Here is a 14,166-nt window from a genome sequence, read left to right as displayed (position 1 = left end):
TGCTCCTTCTCGGTTCAGCAGCAGTCCCCGGGCAGCCCCGGCAGCAGCGGTAGCGACGGGTCATTTTACTGCTTCTCCCTTTCCCGCAGCTAGTTCGCCGGTAGCCTTCAGCCGGGGCTCGCCCAAAGAAGATGAGATCGGGTTACCTTCGCTGGCAAGGAGATGAGCTTGGCCTAATTTGTCCAACTTATTTCGCACTGCCTGGAGTTCTCACCGCCCTCCCTCCCCCTCTTTTTGCTCCCCCCCCCATCCCAGGGGCCTCCCCCACCCATCCACCCCCCCCTCCCACCCAGCCTCCCCTGCTCGCTGCCGCTGCGCTCGCCTCTCCAAAGCTCCCAGAGGGAAGAAGGCGTGTCCTGCCTGCCCGCCCGCCCGCCAGCCCGTCCTGCAGCTCCCGCCGCCGCTGCTGTAGGAGCAGGCGGAGTACTGCTATAAAAGCGCTGGCCCCCGCGCCGGCTCCGGCTTCATTTACTGCCTCGCGGGGCGATCGGCCGGGAGCGAGCTAGCCAGCTAGCCGGTGAAGGAGCGAGCGCCGCGGGAGGGGGCGGGCAGCGAACCTGGCCGGGGGCTGAGTGCGCAGCGCTCGGGGCTGCCCAATGCGTGCACTATCTGCTGCTGCCGCCGCCACCGCCGCTGCCCCCCGCCGCTTCTCCGCAGCCGCCGCCGCTGCCTCCGCTGCAGCTGCCGCCGCCTCCGCCGCTCCACGAGCAATATGCTGGAGCCACAGAACAGCTAAACGGAGTTTCCCCCACCGCTGCCTGGGCTGGATTGCTGCGCTGTCGTTCCTTATGAAGAAGACACAAGTAAGTAGAGGACGCGCCCGCGCCTCGCGCCCCTTTGGGCTGGGGAACCGGGCTGGAGCTGGGGCGCTCCGGGGAGCGCGGCTCCCGGAGGGGCCAAAGAGTGTGCCCCGGGGTGGGCGAGTTCTGCGCACCCCGCGACCTCCGCAGAGATCTGGAGCTCCTCCGCTCCTCCACCACCCAGGAGAAAGTGGTAAAGAGGAGAAAGAGAAAGAGGAGGAGAGGACTGGGGGCGCCTAGTTCGGGAACCCAAAGGCGAGAGTCTTAGAATGTGCCCAGTGCACTGAGAGCCGAAGCTCCGGGAGAGCTGAGATTGTGGCATTCTTTCTATTGGCATCCCCGGCGCTTCGCACTGCTCCTGGCACATAGTAGGCGCTTAATGATGAGCATTTGTTGCCCGATCAATTGATTGATCGGCGAGGCAAGTCCCTTTTGTAAGTTTGGAAAAGAACAGGGGACTGTCAGATAGCTTTTTTTTTTTTTTTTCTCTGAAAGCTTGGAGTTCCGTTCTCCGATCTTTCCGGTTTAAAAGTTAGCTTGGAAGACGTTGATTTTTCTAAGGGGAAATCTGCACTTGGATACCGGCAGATTCTGAAACGAAATCCCCGAACTCCAAGCAAACATGTGCACACACATGCATTCACACAGACACACGCCCGCAATCACACACACCTTCCTTTGCACACTCTCCCACCTATGAGCACGTCGGAAGCTTCCCAAAGCAGCCTGCCTGCAAAGCAGTATATGTAGCGCCCCAGATTCTCTTTCTCGGACTTCTGAAAAAAAGGTTGGCCTTTTGCGGCATAGGATATCTTACAGCTCTGCTGAATATCTGCAGATCCGACCCCGGGAGAAACAGCCCCCGAGGAAGCAATTGATTGCTCCTTGAGAAGTTTTGAGGAGCTAGTGAGATGTGTGTCTGTGTGATGTGTGCGGTGTCTGCCTGTGGTATGTGTGTAAGGTGTGTGTTATGTCTGTGAATGCATGTATGTGTTCTTTGTGGTATAGGTATGTCTTGTGGTATGAGTATAAATTCTGTGTGTGATGTGTGTGGTGTCTGTGGTATATGCATTTTGTGGTAAGGTATCTGATTGTAATATGTGTGCTTTTGTGATATATGTGTAAGGTGCGTGGTGTCTTATTACATGTGCATTCTTTGTGGTATATGCATGTTTTTGTGGTATGGGTATAAATTCTGTGTGTGGGATGTCTGATTGTGGTGTGTTTTTTGTGGTGTCTGTGTAAGGTGTGTGTGTGTGTGTGTATCTGTTGTGACATTGTCCAGGGAAGCCAAACATTACTTATTTTTACTAGCCCAAGAATTCCTACCCCACCTTACTACACCGGGCAGAATAGAGCGGTGGAGGGGGGTGGGAAGGAAGACGAAGCCAACGAAAGTGTTTGTTACTTAAAAGTGTAATCAGAGTTCCTGAGATTACAATATAAAATGCTATTTATTTTTGTCAGAGCTGTGATTGTATCTGTGTTAGGAAACTGCCTCCACCTATCTAGATCCGTGAGTAATTTATAGCCTTAGAGAAGGATTAAGTGATTTTGCCCATGGTCACTGAGCTAATGCCTATCAGGGCCGGGTCTTGAACCCTTGGCTTCCTGCTGCCAAGGCCCGCCCGCTACCAGCCATGCTATATATTTTGCAAATTGCGCCTTTCTGCTCTCTAACTGGAGTACTGGATTGTTTCATTTAGGTAACATTGACTCTACCCAGCGCCCTAGCAGCATGCTTGACCACATAGTTTAATTTGACACATAGTTTGTTGACCGCATATGCATATAGCATTGTTGAAGAGCTTTAATGCCTGGATTTTTTTAAAACTTGGTAGGCATTTAAAAGGGAGTCCTCTGAGCCGTTATTTTGAATGAGTCTTCTTTGTGTCTAGCCATTCTTGAGACAATTCACTTGAACTACTTTGCTGTCTTATCCTTTCTCACCCCAAAAGACTGGCTGGATGTTGCCCCAGGCTTGTTAAAAAGGAGTTTACAATTCCAGAGTTCCTGAGTGGGGATATTGGAAGCACATAGGTTTTTTTTTTTTTTTTTTTCCCCTCCCTCCTTTCAAAAAATAGTCGTTTTTAAAAAGGGAGCTGCAATAATCCGTGAAATCTACAAAAAACACTAATTCCTCCTGCTTAAATTACACTTGGTAAGAGATTTACTTTTAAACCCAACGGTTTCTTCTCAAAATCTGCTCCTTCTGGGTTTAGGGACTATACTGAGTCCATCATTAATCCAGAGGCAGTCTAGACTAGTATTCTGTACTATCTAAAGACAAAAGGATACTTCTGTGGGGAGTAGCTGAGGGACAATAGAATCATCTTGTATTGCATCTTGTTTTAAAAATGGAGACATAGGAAGCTAACTTTTACTGTTCTGTTTCCTTAAAGGTAAAGGATTAAATAGTCTACTAGGTCATTTTGGGGAGTATTATTGAAATGTAGAAAATAAGTGTCACAAAGGAGGTGAGGGTTTAATTACTATTATTATTATTATTTAGTTGTTGTTTGTGTAGTAATCTTGGTTAAATCACTGGCCCAGAGTCACCCCAGCTAGAAATGATAAGGGTCTCTGGCCAGATTTGAATTTAGCTCCTCTGGATTCCAGGACTTGTGGTCTAGCCACTGCGCCACCTAGCTGGCCCAGATGTTTTAATAATAGGCTTACTCTTAAACTAAGAAGTTCCTTCCCAGAGTGGAAGATCCTCATTCATATGAATGAACATTGCATAGATCCTGATGCTTCTGGGAAAGGTAAAATGGTTAAAATGTGCTTATTTAAACACTGTAGTTGGAAGCAGGTTGGATATCAGATCTACTGGAGGCAGTCTGCTTAATGGACACTCCCCTCCCCTCATTTTTGTTGTTCAGTCATGGTTGGGTTTTCTTGGCAGAGGTGCTGGAGTAGTTTGCCATTTCCTTCTCCAGCTCATTTTACAGATGTGGAAACTGAGGCAAATGAGGTGAAATGACTTATATGTTCAAAGCCAGATTTGAATCTGAGGAAGATGAATCTTCCTGACTTCACCACCTAGCTGGCCCTTTTTCCACACTTTATTTCCAAAACTGACCTAGCTTTAATGCTGAAGGGAGACCTTCAAAGATTACCTAGTCCCTTCCTCTTCCTCATTTTGCAGGTGAAGAAATTGAGCCCCCAGTAAGTCAAATTCAATGTTTGAAACCAGGTTCCTGACTCCAGTCACTTTATCCTTTCCTTTCCTTCCTTTCCTTCCCTTCCCTTTCCTTCCCTTTCGCTTTCCTTCCCTTCCTTTCCTTCCCTTCCCTCCTCCTTCCTTCCTTCCTTCCCTCCTTCCTTCCTTCCTTCCTTCCTTCCTTCCTTCCTTCCTTCCTTCCTTCCTTCCTTCCTTCCTTCCTTCCTTCCTTCCTTCCTTCCTTTCTTCTTCTTCCTTCCTTCCTTCCTTCTTCTTTCTTTCTTTCTTTCTTTCTTCCTTTCTTTCTTTCTTTCTTTTCTTTCTTTCTTCTTTCTTTCTTTCTTTCTTTCTTTCTTTCTTTCTTTCTTGTCTTTCTTTCTTTCTTTCTTTCTTTCTTTTCTTTCTTTCTTTCTTTCTTTCTTTCTTTCTTTCTTTCTCTTCTTTCTTCCTTCCTTCCCTTCTTCCTTCCTTCCTTCCTTCCTTCCTTCCTTCCTTCCTTCCTTCCTCCTTCCTTCCTTCCTTCCTTCCTTCCTTCCTTCCTTCCTTCCTTCCTTCCTTCCTTCCTTCCTTTCCTTCCTTCCTTCCTTCCTTCCTTCCTTCTTTTCTTTTCTTCTTTCTTTCTTTCTTTCTTTCTTTCTTTCTTTCTTTCTTTCTTTCTTTCTTTCTTTCTTTCTTTCTTTCTTTCTTTCTTTCTTTCTTTCTTTCTTTCTTTCTTTCTTTCTTTCTTTCTTTCTTTCTTTCTTTCTTTCTTTCTTTCTTTCTTTCTTTCTTTCTTTCTTCTTTCTTTCTTTCTTTCTTTCTTTCTTTCATCCCAGCACTTAGCATAGTATTTGGCCCCTGGCAGAATGCTAGTCGACTGACTTATTGATAGACATTACACCACATAATTGTATCCTCACTTTGTAGAATTAATGAGATCTCTGTAATCTCCTTTATGGGTGTAGGATTAAATGGAATAATTCCATTAGGAACTAAAAAGAGGTCAGTCTACCCTGAAAAGCTGCATGGTGTTAATGCCTCAGGATGCTGCTGGCTGGGGACATTGGAGACAGCTAAATATTTTAGAAATGTGACCTGTAGGAACAAGTTAAAAGCTTGTGGCTTCTTGGGGGAATTGAGTGGTGTGGTAAAGGGCTTGTGGCCCAATCCGAGGAGTGCCCTTGGTGAATGGATGCATTCATGGCTAGTGACTGAAGTGACCTTCAAAGTTTCCTTTTGGGATCCTCCTCGTAATAGCACATTCCTGCCACTGAGAGAGGGAACACTGTGGAAATTAGCATGAGATAAAGTGGAACATCTCCAAAGGAGAAACAGGGGGAGAGGAAGAAAAATTGTATTCCCCTTTTCCCTGGCAAACTCTCCAACCCAGAAGATTTTGTATTTTTTAAAAAAAATTAATGTTCCTCTGTAATACTGCATAAGTGGCTGACATGATTTAGTCGCAAGCTTCAGACGTTGAGGTGTGGGGCTGGTTGGTCCCACAAATACAATCTCACTTTCCTAAGGGTAATGATTCTGCCTCTAAGGTTTAAATCATTGATTTAAATCAAGTATTCTTTACTTGGGGCCTGATAGATTTCAAGGTGAATTGAGACATGGATGGAATTTTTACATTTTTATTTATTTTATTTTATTTTTACCAATTTAGCATTTTTTGGAAGTCTTTATGTGAGAAAAACTTCACCATACTGCTAAAGGTATCTATCCATGGTTCATGAAAAATGTTAAATACCCTTGATTTAAAAGGTCTTTTATTTCTGTAGTCAATGAAAAGCCTTATGGACCAATGAAATCACAAGTCCAATCTCAATCACTAAAACTTCTGATTCCTTAACATTTGTAAAGTCCTTTATATACATTAGGTGCCGGACTAGAACCTTGTTAGGTGGGTGTTTTAAGAACCTTCATATTATAGATGAGGAAACTGAGGCAGGTAGCACTGAAGTGACATCCCATAAAGGTCACAGAGTCAGAATAGCATCATACTCATTCAAGCAATTAAAATTCCTGTTCATCATCCTTTCCCCTAAGGTACTTTATAAAACAAAGAACACAATGCTTCTTTAGCTTATACTGTTATAATTTGGAACTGTCTCCTCTACTCTTTCATATACTCAGTTGTCACAATGACCTAAATTCAAATTTATTCTCAGGTACTTTTACTTAATTATAATTTACCTCAGTTTCCTCATAGATAAAAGGGGAGTAATTATAGCACCTACTTCTGAAGGTTATTGTGAAGATAACATTAGATACTTTTTTCCCAAAGTTTTTCTAGAGCTTAGATGCTACATTATTATTACATAGTTATTTATATGTTGTTTACCAATTAAAATGTAAGCTTCTTGTTTTTAATATTTCTTTGTATCTTCAGGGCTTAGCACAGTGCCTGACACATAGTAAGTACTCAATATATTAACATATGCTTATTGATTTCAATGTAATTGATTTTGTAAGACAACTTTAATATCCATATGTGTTTTGATGAATGCATTTGATGAAATTCTTATGGGAAGAATTTAGAATATTGTTAGATTTAGCACTGGATGGGGCTACTGAGAACATCTTAATTCAATCCTTTATTTTACAAGAGGAAGGTAGCCTTCCAGAGAATGGGGTTTAGTAAAGATAAGTCAGTGAGCAACAAATCCAGTTTTGGAACCCAGTAGATGAGCTCAGGGTCTCTGGTTTCCAACTTCCTTCCATATTATTTCCACAATAGGCCTGGACCTGGATCTGTGCTTTTACCACTGCGGGAGAACTCTTGGTATGGGGACTTCATCCACCAAGGCAGAGCATAACCAATATGCCTCAGGAGACAAGCCCTAAAAAGTGACTATAGGGATTAAGGCACTTGCCAAGATTGCTCAGCTGGTGTCTGGGAGGAGATAAGAGGGAGAAAGCTGGAAGCCAGAGACAGGAGGCAGGAGGCAGCAGGCAGGAGCTAGATGCAGGAGGAAAGAAGCAGCTAAGAGGAGGCTGGAGGGAGGAAGAAGGAAGAAGGAGGATAGAGGAAAGGGGCAGGAGACAGAAGGGAGGGGGAAGGGAAGAAGTAAAGAGGGAGAAAGAAGAAAGGAAAAGAATAGAGGGAGGAGTCAGGAGCCAAAAGGGAGAAGGAAGAGTTAATAGTGCTTAGGGCCTTGAGTCAGGAAGACTCATCTTCCTGAGTATAAATTTTGCCTCAGCCACTTATTAGCTGTGTCACCTCACACAAGTCATTTAACCCAGTTTGCCTTAGTTTCCTCCTCTGTAAAATGAGCTGGAGAAGGACATGACAAACCACTCTAATGTTTGCAAAAAAAACAAAAAGCAAAACACACAAAAAAACAACCAAAACATCCAAAAGAAACCAAACAATCACAAAAAACAAATGGAGCAACAAAGAATTAAACATAATGGAAAATGACTGAATAAATTATAAACTCCAGTTCCTGCCTTTTATCCAGTACATTGTACTGCCAATTTGCCATTTCCAGTTACGTGTCAAATAATTACACTATTAATAATGACACATGGGATAATTGCTTTAATATTGCTTGAAGAAATGTAAATATTTTGAGTTGTGTATTTTTTCTCTATGTTTTAAAAACATTTATTGAAATAGTTTGATTGTCTTATGATTTTAAAAACTTTGTAATATCTTCCAAAGAAAGTCTGTTCTTAGTTTTCAGATTGAGATTTTATTGACCCAGGGAAGTCCCAGGTGAGGAAACCCCATTTACTAGTGCAGGTAGGCACCTGCTCTGCAATTTATGGTCTTATGCTAGAAAGTTGTTTGGAAATATTGGGAAGTTCAGTGATTTGCACACCTTTTTTTTTTTTTTTTTTTTTTTTTTTTTTTTTAGAAATTGGACTTTTAAAACCAGGTATTTTTGATGTTGTTTGTTGTAGTTTCTCCAAAACTATACTGCCTCTGCTGCTGAAGTTGGGCACCTGTGAAATATATAAATAAATAAATAAATATATATATATATATATATATATATATATATATATATATATATATATATATATATATATATATATATATATGTAATGTGTTTATTTGCAATATATATATGTGAATATGTATGTGTGTAGTACATGGAATGCATATATATATATATATATATATATATATATATATGTATGGGGTATCCCCAAAATCTTAATGCAGTTTAAAGATTATTTAGCTCTACAGCTTTGGCTTTTAAGGCACTTTCCATACATGAATATGAACATATATGTATGCATATATACATCATGTATTATATGTAAATGCATGTATGTATAGATGTATCTAATACATATAACAAACATAATGTGTATGTGTATGTGTGTGTGTATATGTATGTATGTGTAAGTAAAGCATAGGGCGGCTAGGTGGTGCAGTAGCCTGAAATCAGAAAAAGTCATTTTCATGAGTTCAAATCCAGCCTCAGATACTTACTAGTTGTGTCACCATGGGTAAGTCACTTTACTCTGTTTACCTCAGTTTCCACATCTGTAAAATGAGCTAGAGAAAAAAATGGTAAATCACTCCAATAATTTTGCCAAGATAACCTCAAATGGGGTCATAAAGAATTGTATATGACTGAAACAATTGAATAACAAAAAGGTATATAAACACATTGCATTAGAGTTGAGTATATTATATATATATATACACATATATATGTATTGATACATATATGTGTATGTAAATATATATATATATACATATAGTGTGTGTGTGCATGTTTTATATATGTCATGAATATTTTATAGCATGTATGCAACATAAACATATTCCACTTAGTATATTCATTGTACATCATCCAACTCCCCATATATTTCATTTAAAATAATCTCATTTCACTTCTGTCTCTGTCTCTGTTTCCTTCCCTCCTTCCTTCCCCCCTTATTTCTCTCTCTTCTCCTTCTCTCTCTGCCTCTGTCTCTCTCTTCCTCCCTCACTCCCTTCTTCCTTCCCCACACATGAATCAGTCTTTCTTTCTAAATCTCTATTCATCTTATCTATTTATCTATTCTAGATTTGAAGGCACTCAGTTTTATATATGATGCTTGTAGAGTTAAGGACAGTGACAAAACTTCTGATTTAAAGGTTTGGGGAACTCCCCTAGAGGAACCCAAATCTTAGGCTGCTAGTTGATACTTTCTCTGACATTTCAAATCTTAGATCCTTATATAAAGTGTCATGTGGGATCCTTGCAACAACCCCATGAAATGGGTAATTTGGCCATTCTTATCTCCATTTTACAGATGAGGAAAAAAAGGTTCAGAGAAATTTAAGGGATTCATCCAAAGTTATAAAACTAGTTATCTACACAGGCCCCATTTTGAAGTTAGATCTTTGGAGCATCTTTTTTTTTTTTTTTTTTTTTTTTTAATGAATTGATGTGGCTTTAATTTTTTCATCTGAAAATTGTTCATATCCTTTGACCATTTATTAATTGGAGAATGGCTTGTAGTCTTATAAATAGAAATTAGATCTTTGGATTACATTTATTCTTAACTATATATCAAGCTGTTTTATTTCTCATTGGGAGAATGTTTCTGAGAGGTTTTCAGGGAGGAAAAAAAAAACAAAGCAAAACTTGTGGTTCTCAGAAATCACTTGCCCTTTATGTCAAAAGTACTTGCTGCTTGATCTTTTAGCCTTTTTTGAAACTCAATTGCTTGAGCTATAAAGTGGGCAGAATATGTTAACTACTTACAATAGGGTTCTCATAAAACTCAAATGAAGTGTGATATATAAATCACTATGTTACCTATTATCAATTATTATTACTAGAAAGATAAGAATTTTTCCTATAGATATTAAATTAGGAAAGGGCATTTTTATTCCCTGTCAAAGGATTAGAAGAACATTTAAACAAAAGATCTGAAAATATGTGAAGTCAGATCCCCTTTGCTGTCTGTAGAGTAGTCTTAAGTTGCTCAAGTAGGAAGGGAAATTTATTTTTACAAAATGAACTTAATACATTATCAAAAGAAAAACTTAGACTTTTAGTCAACAGGATACTTGGCATTGTGGTAAGCTCTGGACATACAAAGAAAGGCAAAATATCATCAATCAAAAATAAACATTGATTAAGTGCTTACCTTATACTAGGCAATTTGCTAAGTGCTAGGGATACAAAAAGGGACAAAAAACAGACAATCCCTGCCTTCCAGGAATTTACAGTCTAATGGGGGGAAAACTATATATAAAGAAATATATACAGATCAAACTATCAAATAGGAAATTATGAACAGAGGAAAGGCACTAGAATTAAGAAGTGTTATGAAGGGCTTCTTGTAGAAGGTGTGATTTTAGTGAAGACTTAAAGGAAGCCAGGGAGTTCAGAAGTTGGGTCAAATAAGGCAGAGCATTCCAAGCATGGGGGAAATAGCCATTGAGGATGCCAGGAGCATTCTTGTGGAGTATCTTGTTGCCAGAACAGCCCGGAAGTCCCTGTACTCAAGAATATTACATCCTAATGGAGGTGATAGCATCTAAAAAGCTCTGTATGTACAAGATATAAAGAAGGTAAATTGGTAATGTGGTACTGTTGAGGGTATAGGAAGAGCCTTCTCCAGAAGGTAGGATTTGAACTGGGTCTTTTTTTTTTTTTTTTTGATAGTAGCTATTTTTTTCCCCAGTTACATGTGATTACAATTTTTAATGTTGTTGTTTTTTTTTAATTTTGAGTTCCAAATTGTCTCCCTTCTTCCCCTTCCCCCTCACTGAGGAGGCAAGCAATTTGATATAGGTTATACATGTCTAGTCATGTAAAACATTTCCCTATTAGTCATGTTGTGAGAGAAAATAGACAAAACCCTCAAGAAAAATAAAGCGGAAAAAAAAAAATTGCTTCGATCTGTATTCAGACTCCATTATTTCTTTCTCTGGAGATGCATAACATTTTTTACCCTAAGTCCTTCAGAGTTGTCTTGTATCATTGTATTGTTGAGAAGAGCTAAGCCATTCATAAAATATTGTATAATATTGCTGTTACTATGTACAATATTCTCCTAGTTCTGCTCATTTCACTTTGCATCAGCTCATATTAGCTTTTACAGGTTTCTCTGAAAGCATCCTGTTGAGCTGGGTCTTGAAGGAAGCCAGGGAAGAAGGCAGAATTCAGAGATGAGGAGGGACCTTTCCAGATATGAGGATGACCAATGAAAAGGCAAAGTCAGGAAATGGAATGTCTTGATCAAGGAACAGAAGGTGGTCAGTGTTACTGGGGAATTGTGTACATGAATGGAGTAAAGTATAAGAAGACTGGAAAGCTAGGAAAGGCCAAGATGTGAAAAGCTAAAAATCTAAGTAGAATTTATATTTGGTCTTGGAAGGATCAATTATAATAAATCCCAAATAGCAGAATCAGATATAATAAGTTCCTATACAAATAGAGAGTCATTAGAGTTATTGAGAAGAAGCAGGAAAATCTGGGTTCAAGTGTGACTACTCTGACACAGAGTAGACATGTTCCTTGGGCAAGTTATGTCACATCTTAGTGACTCAAGCAATGTTAAGATTCTACAGAATAAGAACAGTGTCTCCTCACTTGGAGTTCCTCTTATTAAAAGTGTGGGCCTAGATTTCTGTCTATTGTCTTCCAGGTGCTAATGATAGATACATAATAATCTTCAGTTGTAAGAAACAAAATGTCTTACCTAGAACTCTACTGACTCACTGATGAAGGGGGAGGAAAGGTTTATTTTACATTCTTGTAAGAATGGATGCCTTAGTAAGTAGACATACCTTTGACACTCCAAAGTCAGCATTTTATTTCCTCTTTTGAGGCACAAGTCTCTCCCCTGATTCTTCATTAATTGGAGGTAACAGAAGTTACACTACTCTTTCTTTTATTCTTTCCTTTTATATTTCTTTTACTTTTCACCCCTCATTGCATAGGCAGTCTCTGCTCCCAAGGAGCTTCCTTTCTAGTAGGAGGAAAATAATGGAGAAGAGGTAGGGCAAAGAACAAAGAATTCTTTTAAAATCTCAGGCTACCACCCCTGATTACAAAAGTTAGTTCCTGTTTCCAAGGAACTTACATTCTTTTGGGGAAAAATAACCCTCCACCTTTGATTATTCTTTGTTGTCCTTGTGAGTTTCAATTTTCCAATTTAAGTTTCCTTTCTCCAATTTAATTTATATAACTGTGAAAACCAAGTAAATGCCCATCCAATTTTCACAGTTATCCCTTCTACACTGAGACTTTTCCCCATCACCATTTCAGTATATCATGGGTTATCATAAGACATTAAATGGGAATTTTTCGGGAATTTAGCAGATGTCAAAGGAAAGGCCAGAAAATGACTCAAAGTCCTTACTAAAATATTTAACCCAAATTTTACAATAAGGTACTGTAAAAACCCAGCAAAAGAGAAAGAAAAAAAATCAGAATTCTTCTCTGGTAGAGAGAGCCAAAAATTTTATGCAATTTTTTTTCAGATTGTAGGGGTGTCACACCTTTAACTCCTGAGATGTGGAAGGCATGGTTGTAATCCTAACTTTAAGAAGTTTATAGTCTAATAGAGGTTATTTGTAAAAGGTAGAAAGTGATGAGGGCAAAGGAAAAACCTAGATAAAGTAATTTAGAAATATTTGAGAAGGAACAGATAGAATCTGAAAATCACAGTCAGGATGAGGGAAAACTTTATGTCAGGGAGGGGGCACCTGAATTGATCTTTGATGCAAAAGGACATTGTCAGTCAACTAGAATTTATTAAATTTACTATATGCCAGGCATTGTGGTGTTCCAGGTATGGAGAACCATCTACCAGAAGAGACTGAAGAAAGGCGATGGGTAGTATACTCAACTAATAACCCCAAAATGGTACATAGATTTTAGTAATGCTGACTTATAATAACTTAAAACTGGTTAGACCCTTCCAAGATTTTGAAATTTCCATGCTAACAGTATACTAAATGTCATAGAAAACAAGGAAAACAACCATATGGCAAGAGGAAGGTCTGATCCAACTCAATTAAGTTGCTAAAATGTGTTTGTTTTATTGAATTGAGAGGGCTAGTTGTAATCCAACTTTTTTTCATAAAACAGTTACTTTGAAAATCTTTCCATCATCCTAAATGACTTCCCCAAGAGACTGTTTCTAAATTTCAACTTTGCACACTCCTCTTCCATGTTCTCATTCCTCTTTGCACAGACCCTTCAGAATAAATAGGATGCCATTTTCTGCCAGAGCTATTTTCTTCCTCAATTTTGGTCTTTAATTTAAGAATACCATGCTATCTAACATCTAACTTTCCCCCCTTTTCCTTCTTCCCATCCTACTCTCCAACTAACCAAAGCAAACACTGTTGCATGCAGGTCAGTGGTATTTGGTATGTGATTGAGTGTATGGATCCAGAGAACTTCATATTTTATCCAAATTCTTTCATTCATTATTTTTAATCATAATCAAGTATCTACCTGGAAGTGATGAATGAAACTATTTCCAATAGAAGAACATCCTGAAACCAGAGGAGAATATTTAGATCATTCAAACTAGAATGTTTTTGTCAATGTACAGTAGACAGAATTACCCACCCCACCCCCCGCAATGTATTCCTTGGCCCAGAAACCCTCACAGACTATGGTATCCCATGACTGGTTTCCATCTTGGGCATTTCACAACAGAGGGTCAATTCCTTTTTCATTAGCTCTTTGCGCCTACCTGTATTCTAAGGTCAGGGCTTCTTAAACTTTTTTCTACTTATCACCCCTTTTCACCCAATTATACAATCCTACGAGGTATATAAAATCTATATAAAACAGACATACAAATCAAACATTTGCTAATAATAAATAATAAAATTATTTTTTACAAAAACAATTCTTTGGTAGACGATGATTTTACTATTAAAGATGAAAGCAAATCTGCATACTAATGAGATATACGTGCTTGTTTATTTTTACATCAAAATTAAATCTTGGCAGAACATTTGATACCTTTTTGTGCTGCCAAATTTTTCGAGACCTCATTCAGTTATCGACTTATATGGTATCTCAATACAGAGTTTAAGAAGCTTTGTTCTAGGAAATAATGACAGGAGCTCTGATTTCTTTGGTGTCAGAAGGAGTATACTGGCATTCACTCAATTATAGCTGATTGTTAAATTTTTTGCATAATCAGTAATCATTTACAGTTCAGAAATTGGCATACCCTATAAATCACAAGTTGATTTACTGCTTTGTTGATTGTCTAGACTTAAGAATGTGATAG

General features: G+C 39.1%; 1 protein-coding gene across 2 annotated transcripts in view; it reads left to right on the top strand.

The window, feature by feature from the left end:
* The first annotated feature begins 464 nt into the window (after positions 1 to 464).
* The window catches only part of KITLG (KIT ligand), a 119,459-nt gene continuing 105,757 nt past the window's right edge, over positions 465 to 14,166 (top strand). For both annotated transcript variants that reach the window (XM_074271101.1, XM_074271100.1), the window contains exon 1: positions 465 to 803. In XM_074271101.1, coding sequence (XP_074127202.1) covers positions 597 to 803 — 207 coding nt within the window. In that variant the 5' untranslated portion in view covers positions 465 to 596. The remainder of the gene's footprint in view (positions 804 to 14,166) is intronic.

Source organism: Sminthopsis crassicaudata, chromosome 5 (genome assembly GCF_048593235.1).
Source record: "Sminthopsis crassicaudata isolate SCR6 chromosome 5, ASM4859323v1, whole genome shotgun sequence".
NCBI lineage: Eukaryota > Metazoa > Chordata > Mammalia > Dasyuromorphia > Dasyuridae > Sminthopsis > Sminthopsis crassicaudata.
Note: the sequence above shows the minus strand (reverse complement) of the source record. Positions and strands in the feature narration are given on the sequence as shown.